We start from the raw sequence: 22,338 nt of genomic DNA on the forward strand, positions 1-22,338 counted from the left end.
ATCAGGATCTCGCTGGATTATTCCCTCGAGTTTCCTTCTTAATTTGAGTTACTTCTCCTTCTAGTCTTCTATTAATTCTTATTACTTCTTTATTTAATAGGAATCCCATTCTATATACTAAATCCGATATGTAGGCCGGGTATACACATAGTTAGGGGTTAGTTATGTTCTTGAACATGGTTCCTCAATATGAACTCTTTGGTAAGTCGTAACTATTGCGGAGCAGTACTGTCCTTTGTCCATAGAATGGTCTAGATTCTTTATGGTCTTGACGAATCCATGCAATTGCTCGAAACATCCTTAGGAGGTGCTGGTCTTGACTTTCATGTTGGCCATTGGCGAAACCACCACCAACAGTAGATTCTATCCACCACAGGGCTCATGGTCCAGTTCCTCAGGTTCCTTCTAAGAGCTACATGAGAGTGGCTGAGGAGGTCTTCATCCCAACATTGTTTAGATGGAAGCTTCCAGACTTAACACCGTCAAAATATTTTCACTTGGTGACTTATTTACTCCATTGACTTCATTCTACATCTTAAGCTACTACTTCGTTGCTCTTCATTGTTGTCCACTTGACTTACTTACTTTGGTTTTCTGTTTTGTCATCCAGATTATCAAGATGGTTTATTGACCATGTCACATCTGCCCACCCTCTCCACCAGAGGTATGGTCCATTGATGTTATGGTCTCACTCCAGAACCACAATGTCAAACACTTCCTGAGCAGTCGATTCTCACAAAAGACCACTCTCATCAGTCCTGATTCCAGTTCATCATTGTCCTCACAGTTGGACCTTTCCATCAGCCCATTAGACTTTGAATGGAGAGCTACCATGGATGATCGACCACAGCTCCATCCAATGTTCTGTTTAACAAGGTCACTCAGTGATGAGGAATAGAGGGACTTATTCTAGTGACATATGGAGGTCTTAGTGGTGATGCCCCATGAATAAGGCATCAACCATCTATCTAGTGGATAAGGGATACATGCAAGAAATGGGTTACTTGATGCTTAGGTGTAGTCCGAGGTGTTCCAATGCTCCGTTCCGTTAATTATTGATTACGTCCTATCCCAGTCTGTGAAAATGGATCAGAATGGAACCCCTATTGAAATCAATGCAACATGGATGTCATCCAAGTTTCATCTGTGGTCCTCAGAACCACTTCGGCCTACTGGTCATTGTGCATGAGGCCATACTTCTCCCACTGAGAAGACCTTAACCCCCACAGAATTGACCTTCAAAGGCTACATTTTGTTTACCACACCAAAGAAAAAGTAGAGCCAGTTGTTGATGAAGATCCCTGATGATACCTAAGAAACCTTGCCTGGCTCCAACAATCACTCTATGGTCAACGTTCCTCTGATCACACTGCTTTGCCCTTGTGGAAAATGGTCCGAAATAAACTTGGCTTTGTTATACTTGAATTAGAGCAGGGGTTCCTTTGGCTCCGGTGCCCAGAGGTAGTAGGATCAGCTGATCGGTGCACGGACCATGTGTTGGACCCCCACAATTGGATACCAATGGCCCATCCCGTGGATGGGTCTTCAGCATAAATAATGTAGTTGGGGCTAAAAAATCCCTTTAAGCAGCAGGTGTACAGGTCTATCTCAAATTTCAGAGTATCTGCTTACAAACTTATCTGGAACAAACAACTTTTCTCGGCTGCCAAAAATATGTTCCTTGCTGTACACAAGTGAATTATTTATCTGGTTTAGCATGTTGTGTGCCGTGCAGGACACGGTGATACCTAAATACATATCGTCATGCCAAGGGCAATGCTTGTAACGGCTTCTGTCTGGGGATCGCCTAATAAAACTAAGGAACAGTAAAACGGTAAATGTATTACCACTCTTAATTTTTTGTATTTTTTTTTTATTATTTAGAAATATAATCTAGTATTAAATAAAAAATATTAAAAATTCAAAAAATTTTATGAGTTATGAGGGCAGCCATCTTGACTCATGTTATATAGTAGCAGACACCTGAATATAAGGATAAGAATAGTGTAACGTATTTTAGTGGGCATGCTCTATGTATACCATATATGAGAAGGGAGAGGGAGGTGACGCAGCTCTTAGGCCAATGGCGCGGGCCCATGTTATCTGCCTCAAGGCGTTACATTTTGATAATGAAATGACTTTGTCTCAGCATGCGAAAAAGTCATAGGAAGTGTTAACCTAATGTGATGGCTCAGCAGGGGAGGGACAAACACAAGAGTGTCCCCGCCCATGCTTAGTCCTTAAAGAGCTTGAACCAAGACAGCACAATATCTACTCTCCACAGGTTTGGTGATAACTTTCTGATGGGTGAAGGTTTGGCGGCTGGGATCCATACTGATCCCAGAAATAGAGTTCCTGTGTGACCATCCGCTCCATTCTCAAAATTAGTAGGGTTTTCCCACTGGTCCACAAGTTATCATGGATTCCTGTCAGACCCTGTTAGTTATAACAGGATGGCTCTTGGTTGGGCAATCCTTGATTGAAAGGGGTTATCTAGGATTTGAAAAACATTAGTGTCGAGCAAATAGTATTTTAATAGTATTTGTTGAATACCTCGCTCCCACAGAAATGCGTGTAAGCGGCCGAACACCAAGGGGTTAAGCGCAATGAATATTTGACAGCCGCTAACACGCATTCCTATGGAAGCGAGGTATTCGACAAATACTATTCGCTCAACACTAAAAAACATGTTTTCTACAAAAAGAGCGCCACTTCTATCAACAGGACATCTGTGGTACTGCACCCCCAATCACTTCCAAAGAGCATTATCACTATGTACATTTTTTTTCTGGACAATCCCTTTAATTACTTTATACCTCACCAATCCCTAGTGTTTTTATTAATGTTATGCTACCCTACCAATCTCTATACATGTGTAGTATAGAAAACACCTCTGCTACCTCTCACCTATCTTACTGCAGCCCCATCACTGTAGGTGGCCTTGTACTCCCCCCTACCACTGATTCTACCCTTGGGGCCAAATGTCCAAAAAACAGCAATGTTTCAAATTTCAATTTTTCAAAAATTTTCAAAAAAAAAAAATTGAAATGTAATTTTTTCTTCATTTCTGAATATTTTTGAAAAATTTCTGAAAAAATTTCTCTTTCTCTATAACATACTCATGATCACTTTTATTTACTTTCTACTAAGATAAAACAAACTAATTTTTTTTTTTTAATTCTACAAAATACTGTAATTTTATTAATGTCTAGTACACGCCTTTACAATCTTGGCCATTTTATCCTCCCTATTTTAAAAAGAAATTCTAAAAGTTTCCGAACAATCTATTCATAGAAAATAAAAATCTACTAAAAATAGTAACTTTAAAAAAAAAAAAAATTAATTTATTTTCAAAATTATTCATTCTAAATTGAATTTATTTTTATTAAATAATACGATCAGAATTTTAATGTGAAAAAATAAAAAATAATAAAATAAAATAAATATTAGAATTAAAAATCGGATTTTCCCACCGAGCTCCCCACGCCGATGCGTCTGCTTTTCTTAACCGTTTCGCTCCTGAATAAATCAAAAAACACCTCGGGGCTGAATACGGCTGAAATTATACAAAAGCTTTCAACCACAGTGAAGACGGGGATGGCTGGCGAACGTGAACGCATGAGTAGAGGAGTTGCTTCCAGTGAGGGTATTAGAAATCGTTACAGGACAATCTAGCTGTAAATGGGTTATGGTGGAGGTTAATATATTGGAGGAGGACGCGCATTACTTGCTAGAATATTGAATGATACACTTAACAATTCATCACAAACCGGGGCCACAACGTGTGAATGAGTCCCTACCCCTGCCCCGTCCTTTGTGATGCCTGTTATTGAAAATGCATTATCTCCCTGACATCTCTCCAATAATACATATTCCCAAATTATACGTCTCTTTGTGTATCCCCGGGTGACTCTGCGGATATACATACAAATATATATATATATATATATATATATATATATATATATATATATACACGTTGCAGGACTCGGGCCGTAGATCCGTTCCTTTATCTTGCGGATTTCTTTGTGTGCAGTCACTATGTGGCGTAGAGATTAATTGTACACAGAGAAGTATGTTCCATTTCCAATAAAATAAAACCACTCGACCATATAACACCTTTTACTTTTCGTTGATGTTGTTGATGGTGGGATCGGATGTGTTTTCATCCCCAGAGCTTTTTTTTTTTTTTTTTTATTATTATATTTTTCTTTCTTTTTTTTTAGCATCTGCTCCAGTAAATGGATGACTTTTAATTGTTTCAGAAAATAAACTCAGTATTTGTGGTTGCGTTATAGGGAGGCATTACAGTATATCTATAGGGACAGATGTGCCGGATTATTAGCAGTATTATATTATTATTATTATTATTATCATCATTCATTACTAGTCAGTGAAGTATGAATGTGTCATTATTATAATTACTACTGTAATTCATATGAATATGGATTGTTTTATTATCATGAGTAGTATTTCTCAAATTTGTATGATTGATTTACAAATTGATTTAATTATCTATTTATTCCATATATCTCCTATCTATCTAGCTAAGTCAGTTGTATCTGCGGAAACTCTGTATTTTATGTTTATACCTGATTAAATAAAGACAACAAAAAAAAAACCTTAAGAAGCCTTGTGATGTGACTCTTTCTAACTATCTGTGTAACTATGTATCTAGCTTAGTATCTATTTATCCTCTATCTATCAATCTATCTAATCTACCCATATGTCTAGTTATTTATTTCATATCGATCCATCTTCTATCTCAAATCTATCTATCTATCTATCTATCTATCTATCTATCATCTATCTATCTATCTATCTATCTATCTATCTATCTATTTATTTATTATCTATCTATCTATCTATCTATCTATCTATCTATCTATCTATCTTCTATCTATCTATCTTTCTCCTATCTATCTATCTATCTATCTATCTATCTTTCTCCTATCTATCTATCTATCTATCTATCTATCTATCTATCTATCTCCTATCTATCTATCTATCTATCTATCTATCATCTATCTATCTCCTATCTATCTATCTATCTATCTATCTATCTTTCTCCTATCTATCTATCTATCTATCTATCATCTATCTCCTATCTATCTATCTATCTATCTATCTATCTATCTATCTATCTATCTATTTATTTATTATCTATCTATCTATCTATCTATCTATCTTCTATCTATCTATCTTTCTCCTATCTATCTATCTATCTATCTATCTATCTTTCTCCTATCTATCTATCTATCTATCTATCTCCTATCTATCTATCTATCTATCTATCTATCTATCTATCATCTATCTATCTCCTATCTATCTATCTATCTATCTATCTTTCTCCTATCTATCTATCTATCTATCTATCTATCTATCTATCTATCTATCTATCTATCATCTATCTCCTATCTATCTATCTATCTATCTATCTATCTCCTATCTATCTATCTATCTATCTATCTATCTATCTATCTATCATCTATCTATCATCTATCTATCTATCTATCTATCTATCTATCTATCTCCTATCTATCTATCTATCTATCTATCTATCTATCTATCTATCTTTCTCCTATCTATCTATCTATCTATCTATCTATCTCCTATCTATCTATCTATCTATCTATCTATCTATCTTTCTCCTATCTATCTATCTATCTATCTATCTATCTATCTATCTATCTCCTATCTATCTATCTATCTATCTATCTATCTATCTTTCTCCTATCTATCTATCTATCTATCTATCTATCTATCTATCTATCTCCTATCTATCTATCTATCTATCTATCTATCTCCTATCTATCTATCTATCTATCTATCTATCTATCTATCTATCTTTCTTTCTTTCTTTCTCCTATCTATTATCTATCTATCTATCTATCTATCTATCTATCTATCTCCTATCTATCTATCTATCTATCTATCTATCTATCTATCTATCTCCTATCTATCTATCTATCTATCTATCTATCTATTTATTATCTATCTATCTCCTATCTATCTATCTATCTATCTATCTATCTATCCATCTTGATATAACTTTTGGAATTTACACTTTTGTTTTGCAATTTTAGACTTGAAACAATTGCTCTGTTTTGAGATTAGATTTGAGTCATTAGACAGTGAGTTCTAGATTTAATGTTCTACAGAATGTGTTCCAGGTTGGTCACTAAAGTGTATCCATGAGGACAGGAGCAAGCGAGAAGTTATTCATTTTCCACTTCCATATAAAAAAACTTCTGACGATTCTCCTTTGACTATATAACACCACCATATAGTGCTCAAATAATATCACAATATAATGAAAAACACCACCATCCAGTGTGAAAATACAATCATCATATAGTGTCCCAATACTATCACCATACAATGCCTATATAATATAACTATACAGTAAATACATAATACAACCCCAAGTGAGGAAATATTACCACCATACAATGACCCAATAATATCAGCATACTGGGCTTAAATAATACTACCACACAGTGCCTCAATAGTATCACCATACATTATTCTGATAATATCACCAACCATGCAGTGGTCATATAATATCTCCACACAATGACTAAATAACAACTAAAGATCTGTGGTGTTAGAAATCCTTTGCTATGGCGCCCCCTGAGGTAATAGCAGCTGATGCACCCACTGTCACTGTACAGGTCATACATCCCAATGACTATGACTAGATGACTATTATGAGGTGATAGGTGATATGAAGGTGAGGCAAAAGAGAGTGACACTGCTATTGGGACACAGAGACTGCTATGGAGGTGCAGAGACTGACACTGCTATAGGGGCACAGAGACTGACACTACTATATAAGCACAGAGACTGAAACTGCTATGGAGAGACAGAGACTGACACTGCTACGGGGGGACAGAGACTGACACTGCTATGGAGGGACAGAGACTGACACTGCTATAGGGGCACAGAGACTGACACTACTATATAAGCACAGAGACTGAAACTGCTATGGAGAGACAGAGACTGACACTGCTATGGAGGGACAGAGACTGACACTGCTATGGAGGGACAGAGACTGACACTGCTATGGAGGGACAGAGACTGGCACTGCTATGGAGGGACAGAGACTGACACTGCTATGGAGGGACAGAGACTGGCAATGCTATGGAGGGACAGAGACTGACACTGCTATGGGGGGACAGAGACTGACACTGCTATGGGGGGACAGAGACTGACACTGCTATGGGGGGACAGAGACTGACACTGCTACGGAGGGACAGAGACTGACACTGCTATGGAGGGACAGAGACTGACACTGCTATGGAGGGACAGAGACTGGCACTGCTATGGAGGGACAGAGACTGGCACTGCTATGGAGGGACAGAGACTGACACTGCTATGGAGGGACAGAGACTGGCACTGCTATGGAGGGACAGAGACTGACACTGCTATGGAGGGACAGAGACTGACACTACTATGGAGGGACAGAGAATGACACTGCTATGGGGGGACAGAGACTGACACTGCTATGGGGGGACAGAGACTGACACTGCTATGGGGGGACAGAGACTGACACTGCTACGGAGGGACAGAGACTGACACTGCTATGGAGGGACAGAGACTGACACTGCTATGGAGGGACAGAGACTGGCACTGCTATGGAGGGACAGAGACTGGCACTGCTATGGAGGGACAGAGACTGACACTGCTATGGAGGGACAGAGACTGGCACTGCTATGGAGGGACAGAGACTGACACTGCTATGGAGGGACAGAGACTGACACTACTATGGAGGGACAGAGAATGACACTGCTATGGGGGGACAGAGACTGACACTACTATGGGGGGACAGAGACTGACACTGCTATGGGGGGACAGAGACTGACACTACTATGGAGGGACAGAGAATGACACTGCTATGGGGGGACAGAGACTGACACTGCTATCGGGGCACAGAGACTGACACTGCTATGGAGGGACAGAGACTGACACTGCTATGGGGGGACAGAGACTGACACTGCTATGGGGGGACAGAGACTGACACTGCTATCGGGGCACAGAGACTGACACTGCTATGGAGGGACAGAGACTGACACTGCTATGGGGGGACAGAGACTAAAACTACTATGAGGGCGCAATGGAGGGACTGTAGACATCACGGTTATGGGGAACTTTTGATGTCACTTTTATTTGGGCACTGGGGAAATCACTATTAACTACTATGGAGGGACAGAGACTGACACTACTATAGATGGGCAGAGACTGACACTGCTATGAGGGCACACCGACTGGCACTACCATGGGGGGATAGAGACTGACACTGCTATAGAGGGAAAAAGACTGACGCTGCTATCAGGGCACAGAGACTGACACTGCTATGGGGGGAACAGAGACTGACACTGCTATGTGGGCACAGAGACTGACACTGCTATGGAGGGACAGAGACTGACACTGCTATGGAGGGACAGAGACTGACACTGCTATGTGGGCACAGAGACTGACTCTGCTATGGGGGGACAGAGACTGACACTGCTATCAGGGCACAGAGACTGACACTGCTATGGAGGGAACAGAGACTGACACTGCTATGTGGGCACAGAGACTGACACTGATATGGGGGGACAGAGGCTGAAACTACTATGAGGGCACAATGGAGGGACTGTAGACATCACTGTTATGGGGAACTATTGATGTCACTTTTATTTGGGCACTGGGGAAGTCACTATTATGGGGAAGTGTGAATGTCGCTGTTATGGGGGCTGAGGACATCCCTGTCATGGAGGAACCGTAATAACTATGTCCATCGGTGATGTCTGATGCCCAGGGTTGCTCTCTAGCCTCATGTGGGCTACAGCGATTCTGGCCCAACGAGCCTCTACACAAGAGAGAAGGAGCATGGGGGCCATACATGTACAGCATGTAAAGGGTTAAAGAGCTGGCCATATCTCTGCCCCCTGCTGGTGACAGGTGATACCTGCACATATAGGTTGTGGTACAAGAAGGGGTGAAGTGGCGGAGCAGGTATCCCCCATAAAGGAGTGATGTCTGGTGATGGCGCCCGTCACTCCTCACCTTCCATTCCTTAATGCCATTTGCATCGTGACTAAATTATTTACTTTTAGGGCAAATAATCTTATTTTTCAAGCTGAGAAAGTGAATTTCTAATCTGCGGCGTGGGAGTATTATCAGTCACCTCAAACCAATATTATTCAGAAACGGGGCGAGCTATCTCGTGATGGAACCGCAGCCGTATCTTGTGAAAATCCTCCGAATAGGATCAGTACACCCAGCCTCAAAAGGTTCCTTCTAAAAGCCAAGAAATACAGGGAAAAAAAACCTTTGATATGAAGCAGGTTGAGAAGACTGGTGGCGTCATCCAAGAGCAGCGTCCGACCTCGCTCTACCGTGACGTTGTCGCCATCTAGTGGTGGATGACCAGAAGGCCAAGAAGAATTCCTCGACCACAGGCTGCAGACGTGAAAGGAGATATTGCTGCCCTGGAAGAAGAAAACACGGAGGATATATCAGAGACTGTAGAAAATGGACTCCTCATTTCAAGGGTCTGACCGGTGTGAAAAGAAATTTAGTCTACAGCCACTGAAAATACATTATGATTAGGATTGAGCGATCGGGATCGGGAAAGATCGGATCCCAAGCAACTTTCATGATCGGGATCGGCTGGAAAATGATCGAAAACTGGATTTTGGAATCTCAAGATCGGCTCAAGCCTATTGTATATATAATATACAATTAGGGTTGAGCGATCGGGAACGGGAAAGATCGGATCCCGATCGGCGATCGAGCAGATTTCACTATCGGGATCGTCTGAATCTAATCGGATTTTAAAATCAATCCTGAAATCTCAAGATCTACCCTAATTATGATCTCTACAGCATGGTCCTATGGTCTCCAGTGCAAAGGGTGCCCCTACCCATTCCCTATGGTATATCCTTGGGTGCTGCACCAGTATCCCATAGACTTCAATGGGACAGAGCTACAGTCCTATGAAAAAGTTTGGGCACCCCTATTAATCTTAATCATTTTTAGTTCTAAATATTTTGGTGTTTGCAACAGCCATTTCAGTTTGATATATCTAATAACTGATGGACACAGTAATATTTCAGGATTGAAATGAGGTTTATTGTACTAACAGAAAATGCGCAATATGCATTAAACCAAAATTTGACCGATGCAAAAGTATGGGCACCTCAACAGAAAAGTGACATTAATATTTAGTAGATCCTCCTTTTGCAAAGATAACAGCCTCTAGTCGCTTCCTGTAGCTTTTAATCAGTTCCTGGATCCTGGATGAAGGTATTTTGGACCATTCCTCTTTACAAAACAATTCAAATTCAGTTAAGTTTGATGGTCGCCGAGCATGGACAGCCCGCTCTCAAATGATCTGAAAACAAAGATTGTTCAACATAGTTGTTCAGGGGAAGGATACAAAAAGTTGTCTCAGAGATATAACCTGTCAGCTTCCACTATGAGGAACATAGTAAGGAAATGGAAGACCACAGGGACAGTTCTTGTTAAGCCCAGAAGTGGCAGGCCAAGAAAAATATCAGAAAGGCAGAGAAGAAGAATGGTGAGAAGAGTCAAGGACAATCCACAGACCACCTCCAAAGAGCTGCAGCATCATCTTGCTGCAGATGGTGTCACTGTGCATCGGTCAACTATACAGCGCACTTTGCACAAATAGAAGCTGTATGGGAGAGTGATGAGAAAGAAGCCGTTTCTGCACGTACGCCACAAATAGAGTTGCCTGAGGTATGAAAAAGCACATTTGGACAAGCCAGCTTCATTTTGGAAGAAGGTCCTGTGGACTGATGAAACAAAGATTGAGTTGTTTGGTCATACAAAAGGCGTTATGCATGGTGTCCAAAAAAAACAGCATTCCAAGAAAAACACATGCTACCCACTGTAGAATTTGGTGGAGGTTCCATCATGCTTTGGGGCTGTGTGGCCAATGCCGGCACCGGGAATCTTGTTAAAGTTGAGGGTCGCATGGATTCCACTCAGTATCAGCAGATTCATGAGAATAATGTTCAAGAATCAGTGACGAAGTTGAAGTTACGCCGGGGATGAATATTTCAGCAAGACAATGATCCAAAACACTGCTCCAAATCCTCAGGCATTCATGCAGAGGAACAATTACAATGTTCTGAAATGGCCATCCCAGTCCCCAGACCTGAATATCATTGAACATCTGTGGGATGATGTGAAGTGGGCTGTCCATGCTCGGCGACCATCTAACTTAACTGAACTTGAATTGTTTTGTAGAAAGAAATGGTCCAAAATACCTTCATCCAGGATCCAGGAACTGATTAAAAGCTACAGGAAGCGACTAGAGGCTGTTATCTTTGCAAAAGGAGGATGTACTAAATATTAATGTCACTTTTCTGTTGAGGTGCCCATACTTTTGCACTGGTCAAATTTTGGTTTAATGCATATTGCACATTTTCTGTTAGTACAATAAACCTCATTTCAATCCAGAAATATTACTGTGTCCATCAGTTATTAGATATATCAAACTGAAATGGCTGCTGCAAACACCAAAATATTTAGAGCTAAAAATTAAGATTAATAGGGGTGCCCAAACTTTTTCATAGGACTGTATATGAACCCACATCTGCTGCTATCAAGAATACGATGAGTAGGAGCGCAGAGCCCACTATATATGTAAAACGGTGCACTGTGTCCGTTTGGGGGGTCCTTACAATTTAATAATCCCTTATTCCAGATAATATTAATGATCTACCCTCAATATAGGTCACCATTAAGAGATTAGTGGGGGTCCGATAAATAGGAAACCCATTGATCAGCTGTTTGAAGGGACCATAGTGCTGGTGTCAGTGCCGTGACCCTTTCACTATTTACAATGCACACCTTCTGTATTATAGCGACCGTGCAATGTGATTACATCCTATTCACTTCTATAGGACGAGGCTGCACTTACATTGCATAGACACTGTACAACAGAAGGTGTTGGATGTAAAGAGAGAAGGGGTCACGGCACTAACACAAATGCGGTTGATCAGTGGGGTCCCAAGTGTCAGACCCCTCAGGATAGATCATCAATATCAAGGAACTGGAACAGCCATGGAATACCCCTGTTATGAGTGCGATTACCCTACTGCGGTCTCTCAGTTATGCAGTACAGCGACCTCTAGAGGCAGTGGAGGTGAGTGCCGTTCTCTGCTCTCTGTGGTGTATGGTCTTTACAAGGATGACAGTGGTTGGGGTATTAGTAGTTACTAGAGATGGGCAAACCTCCCAAAATTTGTTCGTGGTTCCTTAATTAGTTTTAGGTCCAATAAGTTCAGATAAAACCAAAGTGAAATTATTATACTCTGGGGTCTCTTCATACTCACCTCTTTTGGGACTAGTGGTGTCCGACACTCTCTCTTGGTCTCCTGGTGGTGTTATTTGCCCTGGGTCATCGCCGAGGCCAGTGATTGTGTGTTGGCGGTGACAAGGGCACGTACACTGATGTCATAATCCTCGGTGTGCCCATGTGACGACTAAGACCCAATCACAGGCCTTATCGGCAACACCAGGCACATGACATCACCAGGGTAGCACCGCGAGGAGGTCTTAAAAAAGTAAGAGAAGGTAAGTATAAATGTTTGTTTTTTTTCATCTCCCCTGGGCCTCCACCTATTATACTCTGGGGCGGTGGCGTACGAAGACCCCCAACCAAATCCCCCCCACCACATTCCTGCGCACTGTATTATGCTCCATAGTGGCCCCTGCACACACTATTATGCCCCATAGTGGCCCCTGTACACACTATTATGCCCCATAGTGGCCCCTGCACACAGTATTATGTCCCATAGTGGCCCCTGCACACACTATTATGCCCCATAGTGGCCCCTGCACACAGTATTATGCCCCATAGTGGCCCCTGCACACAGTATTATGTCCCATAGTGGCCCCTGCACACACTATTATGCCCCATAGTGGCCCCTGCACACAGTATTATCCCCCATAGTTACTCCTGCACACAGTATTATCCCCCATAGTGTCCCCTGCACACACTATTATCCCCCATAGTGGCCCCTGCACACAGTATTATGCCCCATAGTGGCCCCTACACACAGTTCTATGCCCCATAGTGACCCCTGTACACACTATTATGCCCCATAGTGGCCCCTGCACACACTATTATGCCCCATACTGGCCCCTGTACACAATATTATGCCCCATAGTGACCCCTGCACACAGTATTATGCCCCATAGTGACCCCTGCACACAGTATTATACCCCATAGTGACCCCTGTACACACTATTATACCCCATGGTGGCCCCCTGCACACAGTATTATGCCCCATAGTGACCCCTGCACACAGTATTATGCCCCATTGGTTATATTGTGTGTAAATGGGGTGTTATGCTGTGTGGGGGCTAGGAAAGGGGGCGCTATGCCATGTGAACCTGGCCTTAGGCCTTCACCTTGTGGTGAAGTATAATATGACGGACCAAGCCGCAGGACATGTATGGCTGAGTGGTGGCAATGGTGGAAGCTGTGGCAACATGAGTAGCAGTACAGTATGGAACAATGTGATGGACAAGCCACAAAAAATGATGTCCGGCTGTTTAGAAGTAGCATCAGCAGTACAGCAAATGGAATATAATACGGGGAGACGGAAATGCCATTATCCAATGGCCGAAGGTGTGTGAAAATCCTCATGGATCCAAGATAAAAATTCCATGGCAAACTGGGCCAGCTCCTTCCACTGTTCTGGACTATTGGTCCAGAATTCCATGAGGTCCGAGTTATCTGCTGGACCAGAGGTGGTTGTCAGTTGTCTATTGTCGCTTTTGCGAACTTTTTTCATGCCCCCCCCTCCTGACTTACACCAAAGACCTCGACCGACGGACCTCCACCGCATTCCTGCGCGCTCTATTATGTGCCATAGTGGCCCCTACACACACCATTATGCCCCATAATGAACACCCATGAACAATTATTATACTCCGGGGTCTTTTCAATAATTGGAGACCCTGAAAGTTACCACTTTTTAATGCATATAGGTTTCTGTTTGGGAGGTCCCAAGCAGACTCCACGAACGGAAACCTGAAAACCTCTACATTAAAAAACTGGAATAGATGGGAATAATTGCACATCTTTGCGGCACAGTCTTTTTTTTCTCCAAACATGGGTCACTTCCCTCTTTTTGCCCCCATTCTCTACTATTTATGAAAGTGGGTAAAATGGGACAGGGTGGGCTCAACCTGACAAATTTAATATAACTCTACAATAACTACAGAAAATCTATGCCAATCTCAAGAAATTCTCTCCATTGTTGTAAATATTGGACTTCACCATGTGCTAGAAGACCACCGAGGTATCTAGCCCCTTCTACCCCACTGAATAAACATGCATGCTGGGCTAAGACAAGACAAGTATGTATGTTTATATGAAGGTTGTGGCCCCTGATCAGGGTAATGTTTTCTGAGCAGATTGATGCTCATTCTCAATCCATTCGAAATGTCACGTTGGTTTATACATTGTACATATAACACATACACCAAACACCCAGGGATAGGGTCATGACTAGGGCTGAGCGATTGGATTCTGATTGGCGATCGAGTAAATTTCACGATCGCGATCGGAATTCCGATCCCGATCTTTTTAGGCGGGATCAAGGTAGTAGCAAAGCAATGTGGGAAAAGCTAACAATGTTAGCTAGGTCCCATAGGAATGAATGGATGCAGCCGGCACACAGCCTGTGCTGGTGTCCGGCTGCTTAACCCCCCTTAAGAGTCCTTAAGAGTCCGCATGAGGACCCCTACGGACGGAACACAAGTGCAACTGAAAGCGCTGTGCAGTTCAAGCGCATGGGCCCCATAGACCATAATGAAGTCCGTGTGCTTGAACTGCACAGTGCTTGCAGTTGCGCTTGTGTTCCATCCGTAGGGGTCCTCATGCGGAAACTTACGGACAGATCACATCAGCATATGTGAACCGGGCACAACACTTACCTGCACAGAAGCGCTGCCGCTGGTCCAGTCCCCCTGTTCTCACCTCGCTGCCCCCGTCTCCCAGGTTAGTGTTACTGACCTAGGAAGAAGGCGGGGCTTGTGCCTTAGGAGAGTGTGGGCGGGTACTGGGAGGGGAGCACTCACGTCTCCCCGCCCTGTACCCGCCCACACTCTCCTAATCCACAAGCCCCACCTTCTTCCTAGGTCTGTAACACTGGGAGCCAGGGGCAGCGAGGCGAGAACAAGAGAGAGAACAGCGGGGACCGGACCAGCGACAGCCATCTGTGCAGGTAAGTGGACAACAGGGGGGGTCTAAGTAGCCAGAGTATTTTTTTTTTTAATCACTACACAGCGTGGAGGCTTCAATTTTTGGACTCCATGCTGTGTAGTGAATAGGATCGTTTTTAAAATCCGATCTTCAATTATTTAAAAAATCCCATTGACGTGCATTGGGATCGGAATTGGGATTGGGTTCGAATGGAAAATGATCAGAAATCGGATTTTAAAAACGATCCTGAAATCTCAAGATCAGCTCAACCCTAGTCATGACCATGAGGACAGGAGGGGGCATGATAGGCATGCACCCACCACAATACAATGCCGCCCCCTTGCTTATGGGAAGACTAGTTGCATTCATGTGTATGTTTATATATAAAATTGTACAGTATGACCCACCACAGGGCACTTCTGTGGAATACATTTGTTGTAGTCGAGGAGAGATTTGGAAGGCCATAGGCCCCTTGGGAACCTCAGGTTCCCAGTGGGGTTGAGCCGATCTTGAGATTTCAGGATCGGGTTTTAAAATCCAATTTCCGATCATTTTTCAGCTGATCCCAATCGCAATCGTGAAATTTGCTCCATCGCTGATCGGGATCTGATCTTTTCCAATCCGAATCGCTCAACCCTATTCATGATATATACATGAATAGAGTTGAGCTAATCTTGAGATAACCTCTGACCTCGATCCCGCCGGAAAAGATTGGGATCGGAATTCAGATCGCGATCGTGAAATTTACTCAATCGCCAATCAGAATCCGATCTTTTCTGATCCCGATTGCTCAACCCTAGTCCCCGGAGTTCCTGAGACTTCAGCATCTGAACAGTTGCTTCAATGAAACAAGGGACATAGTACCCAGTGGGGGTCCCAGTAATTATACTGTGTGTAATTTATTATTGTGAGATATCCCCTTTAATTTTACAACTGGCACAGTGCCATATGTTTGGTTGTGGCCATGCCTGGTATTGCAAGTTAAAGCAGCTCAGCCTCATGTATAGCACAGCAAACACAGACCCTTTAGGCATCTAATTGTCGGACGGGTCAGGAATTGGCACCCTAGGATACACCATCAATATCACCGTCACAGAAATGCCTTTAAGAATATCCCTTTAACACCTTGAAGGAAAACTACTAAAGATTTCCTTCATGCCTAGCTGATATGACTTGTGTAATAAGTTGTCATATGGGCGACAACATGGAGGCCGCTGCATTGACACTCAGGCAGCGCGGCGGAGAGCGTTGACAGATTGCCATTTAACCATCAAACAAAAAGCAAGTGTTCCCGGCCCAGCCGGCGGTATGACAAGGTTAACATTTCACGTGATGGAATGTAGTGTATTATTTCCCCATGTTAGAGACCCGTGACTCTAAACACTTCATCTCCATGATGAACAGCACGGTGTGAATTCTCCATAGCCCCTTGAAAAACACACGGAAGACCCCCCCCCCCCCCCCATTCGCACCCCACTCCACCCTCGAAGTTGAAGAGTAATGCAATACACGGCTATAGAAGCCCTTTTTATTTTTATAACAAAACGCTCGGCACGAGTATTTTTTCCTCCCCGCCATCTGCTCTAATTATTGCTAATGTTCGGCCACCATCTTCTTACAACAATGAAAATAATTACGTCCTGGAGGGCAGAAAGAGAGATACAGGATAAACAAAAGGTAATTACATTCTGCTCTCAGGGAAACAAGACACTTTCCTAATAAAGAAGCAATTAGGTAGGTAGTGGCATCACTTATAGCCACGAAAAATCGCAGTTTTGTTGTTTTTCTTCATTGTCTGCATTTCTGGATATTTACTATAAGATAATACAGTGTTATGTAAATGACTGAACGAATCAACTGCTACATTATCTGCGGGAATGAGATGAAGAATAATCGTAGTGAGGAGGTGCAAGAGTTACTAGTACACCAAGTTACCAGAGTGTTGGCTACAGGTTGCTTCTGTAATATTAGTAATAGACAATATTGTACACCATCTACAGTACAAGGACGTAAGTACTATAATACTGCTCCTATGTACAAGAATATAACGACTATAATACTGCTACTATGTACAAGAATATAACTACTATAATACTGCTCCTATATACAAGAATATATCTACTATAATACTGCCCCTATGTACAAGAATATATCTACTATAATACTACCTCCTATGTACAAGAATATACCTACTATAATACTACCTCCTATGTACAAGAATATACCTACTATAATACTACTCCTATGTACAAGAATATAACTACTGTTATACTACTCCTATGTACAAGAATATAACTACTATAATACTGCTCCTATGTACAAGAATATATCTACTATAATACTGCTCCTATGTACAAGAATATAACTACTATAATTCTATTCCTATGTACAAGAATATAACTACTACAATACTGCCCCCTATGTACAAGAATATAACTACTATAATACTACCTCCTATGTACAAGAATATAACTACTATAATACTGCCCCTATGTACAAGAATATAACTACTATAATACTACCTCCTATGTACAAGAATATAACTACTATAATACTACTCTTATGTACAAGAATATAACTACTATAATACTACTCCTATGTACAAGACTATAACTACTATAATACTGCTCCTATGTACAAGAATATAACTACTATAATACTACTCCTATGTACAAGAATATAACTACTATAATACTACTCCTATGTACAAGAATATATCTACTATAATACTGCTCCTATGTACAAGACTATAACTACTATAATACTACTCCTATGTACAAGAATATAACTACTATAATACTGCTCCTATGTACAAGAATATAACTACTGTTATACTACTCCTATGTACAAGAATATAACTACTATAATACTGCTCCTATGTACAAGAATATATCTACTATAATACTGCTCCTATGTACAAGAATATAACTACTATAATTCTATTCCTATGTACAAGAATATAACTACTACAATACTGCCCCCTATGTACAAGAATATAACTACTATAATACTACCTCCTATGTACAAGAATATAACTACTATAATACTACTCTTATGTACAAGAATATAACTACTATAATACTGCTCCTACGTACAAGAATATAACTACTATAATACTACTCCTATGTACAAGAATATAACTACTGTTATACTACCCCTATGTACAAGAATATAACTACTATAATACTACTGCCTATGTACAAGAATATAACTACTATAATACTGCTCCTATGTACAAGAATATATCTACTATAATACTACTCCTATGTACAAGAATATAACTACTATAATACTACTCCTATGTACAAGAATATAACTACTATAATACTTCTCCTATGTACAAGAATATAACTACTATAATACTGCTCCTATGTACAAGAATATAACTACTATAATACTGCTCCTATGTACAAGAATATAACTACTATAATACTTCTCCTATGTACAAGAATATAACTACTATAATACTGCTCCTATGTACAAGAATATAACTACTGTAATACTACTCCTATGTACAAGAATATAACTACTATAATACTACTCCTATGTACAAGAATATAACTACTGTAATACTACTCCTATGTACAAGAATATAACTACTATAATACTTCTCCTATGTACAAGAATATAACTACTATAATACTTCTCCTATGTACAAGAATATAACTACTATAATACTTCTCCTATGTACAAGAATATAACTACTATAATACTGCTCCTATGTACAAGAATATAACTACTATAATACAACTACACTACTACTACTGGGTACATCCATTATGCTTTGAAAAAGGGATCGAGCTTACATCCCGAAACGCGTCAGCCATGACCGACTTTTTTTAACCACGTTGTGCTGTTTTTCTGACATTTTTCTACACTTTGTATCTGTTTGCATGTGTTGTTTTTAACAAACTGGCGGAATAAAAGTTATGTTTTAAACATATGAAAGGACTCCAGAGCACAGACCGTACTTTTTTTCTTGCAAGTTTACTTTATATCACCCCAGGATGTCCGGGGGATGGGACGTGCACCGGCGTTTTTCCTCATGAAGACTGGTGAGCTCTTTGACCTATGCTAAGTGTATTTTTTGTATAATACTACTATGTACAAGAATATAACTACTATAATACTACTATGTACAAGAATATAAATACTATAATACTGCTCCTATGTACAAGAATATAACTACTATAATACTACTCCTATGTACAAGAATATAACTACTATAATACTACTCCTATGTACAAGAATATAAGTACTATAATACTGCTCCTATGTACAAGAATATAACTACTATAATACTACTCCTATGTACAAGAATATAACTACTATAATACTACTCCTATGTACAAGAATATAAGTACTATAATACTGCTCCTATGTACAAGAAAATAGCTACTATAATACTGCTCCTATGTACTAGAATATAACTACTATAATACTGCTCCCTATGTACAAGAGTATAACTACTATAATACTACTCCTATGTACAAGAATATAACCACTATAATACTACTCCTATGTACAAGAATATAACTACTATAATACTGCCCCTATGTACAAGAATATAACTACTATAATACTGCTCCTATGTACAAGAAAATAGCTACTATAATACTGCTCCTATGTACAAGAATATAACTACTATAATACTGCCCCTATGTACAAGAATATAACTACTATAATACTACCTCCTATGTACAAGAAAATAGCTACTATAATACTGCTCCTATGTACAAGAATATAACTACTATAATACTACTCCTATGTACAAGAATATAACTACTATAATACTACCCCTATGTACAAGAATATAACTACTATAATACTACTCCTATGTACAAGAATATAACTACTATAATACTGCCCCTATGTACAAGAATACTGTATAACTACTATAATACTACTCCTATGTACAAGAATATAACTACTATAATACTACTCCTATGTACAAGAATATAACTACTATAATACTGCCCCTATGTACAAGAATATAACTACTATAATACTACTCCTATGTACAAGAATATAACTACTATAATACTGCCCCTATGTACAAGAATATAACTACTATAATACTACTCCTATGTACAAGAATATAACTACTATAATACTGCCCCTATGTACAAGAATATAACTACTATAATACTGCTCCTATGTACAAGAATATAACTACTAGCAGGAATGCTTATGGTGTTTCACAATTTTTCTTGAAATTCTGTACATTGCCACTAGATGTGGCATGTGCTCCCATACAGGGATAACAGAAAGGATAGTCCAGGTTCTTTTCTGCCTCCTAAGTGTCATTTTTAGGGTCATGGAATTCTTTCCATTTCAGAAGATATTCCAGCTATTCTCAGCTTCCAGACTGGACAGGCGTGCTGATCGTGCACCCCAAGTTTGTCTTGAAATTCTGTAAACTGCCCCTCTGCCAATGCAATGTTGTTGTTACATGTGCTCCCCATACAGAGATAACCAGCACGATAATCCAGGTTCTTTTCTGCCTGTCAAGTGTTGTTTTCACGGTCATAGAATCCATTCCATCTCATATATTCTGGCTTTTGCAGCTGGCATCCCAGGAACACTGATATTGTGTCACAATTTTTCATCAAATCGTGAAATTGCCTCTCATTGTTGCTGCATTTGCTCCCATAAAGGGATCATTTTTAGTGGATTTTTTATAAAGTCAATGGTTTCTCACTTTTCCTATGGCAGGCTCACTGACATAGTGCCACAACTATTTCTTCACATTTGTTTCAGAAGAAAACAACTCCACCATTGCTTCTTCCAATACCAATGTAATATTTGAGTGGAATTCTGTTCCCATAAAGGGATAATTTTTGATGGCTTTCTTTTTTGTAACACCAATTCTTCATCACTTTTCAACTAAGCTCACAGCTACACATTTGTCTCTCAACTAACAAGCCTGTTGCACTTACAAGTCATCGAAACAGACTAATTTTTGTCAGAAACCATTGCTTTTTGCAATATAATTTCCTTTCCCCTAGAAGGGTCATTTTTGGAGTGTAGTACACACAGCCAAGACCCGGGACTAGCCCCTGGGGTCAGAACATACTCCAACTTTAATGGCCTAACCCCATAGGTTCAGTGAGCAATTTATAATCATGGCAACTGGGTGTTCTAGGGTCAAGACTACCCCTTCTCCCAATATGTCTTGCAATGTCTGACTGCCTTTCCCATTGCACATAGGGAGCCTAAGTGCAATGGACTGAAATATGATGTATTCCAGTATATTGCACTCGGGATCAGAGTTTCAGTTCCCCTTGTAGAACAGGAAAAAAAATGAAAAAAAAAAAAGAAGTTGAAAACTTTTAAAATGAACAAATAAAAAATAATAAAACACATAATGTAAACAAAATAAAATAAACAAACATGGTACGTACCCCATGTGTATATACGTCAACAGTATATAAAAATACTGTTAACTATTCCATACAGTGAATGCGGTAAAAAACAAAAATACCACAATGCGCAAATGAATGAAAACAAAACAAAAAGCAATAAAAAATAACCAAAAAGTCACAAATAGCAAACATTGGTATCAAAAATAACTACAACTAGCCCTGCAAATAAAGTGCCCTGATGTATCTCAGTCAGTTAATGACTAATACAGTTGTACAGTTGTGGTTGTCAGAATACAAAGACTCAAGGAAAAGCGTCATTTTCGAAAATCAAAAATTGTAAAAAACAATAAAACTATGAAGCAAATAGAAATATGGTATTGGTAGCGCCTTAAATGTAATGAGGCCGAACCAAGTTGCCATATGATTTTTAATGCAGAGTTAATGCCGAATAAACCAATTTAAAGAAAATAATGACTGAGTTGGGAACCTCCCTCCCCCCAAAAAAGGGTAATACAAGCTAATAAAAACATTATATGTAATGTTAAATGGTGCAGAATGAAAGAATAACTCATCACATTTATGAATTTTGGAAGGTAGAGAAGGAAAATGTGAAAAATGTCACTGTTATGTTCAAACTAGCCATGCCGTAAATAGCATCCTAGGAGCCCTGACAGTATTCTACACTATGTTTTATAGATAGGTTCCTAGGAGCCCTGACAGTATTCTATACTATGTTTT

General features: G+C 40.1%; 1 protein-coding gene across 1 annotated transcript in view; it reads right to left on the reverse strand.

Moving 5' to 3' along the window:
• PKHD1 (PKHD1 ciliary IPT domain containing fibrocystin/polyductin) overlaps window positions 1–22,338 on the reverse strand; it is a 395,316-nt gene that overhangs the window by 260,121 nt on the left and 112,857 nt on the right. The window contains exon 35 of the mRNA XM_075266923.1: window positions 9,317–9,476. Coding sequence (XP_075123024.1) covers window positions 9,317–9,476 — 160 coding nt within the window. The remainder of the gene's footprint in view (window positions 1–9,316; window positions 9,477–22,338) is intronic.

Source organism: Leptodactylus fuscus, chromosome 3 (genome assembly GCF_031893055.1).
Source record: "Leptodactylus fuscus isolate aLepFus1 chromosome 3, aLepFus1.hap2, whole genome shotgun sequence".
Classification (NCBI taxonomy): Eukaryota; Metazoa; Chordata; class Amphibia; order Anura; family Leptodactylidae; genus Leptodactylus; species Leptodactylus fuscus.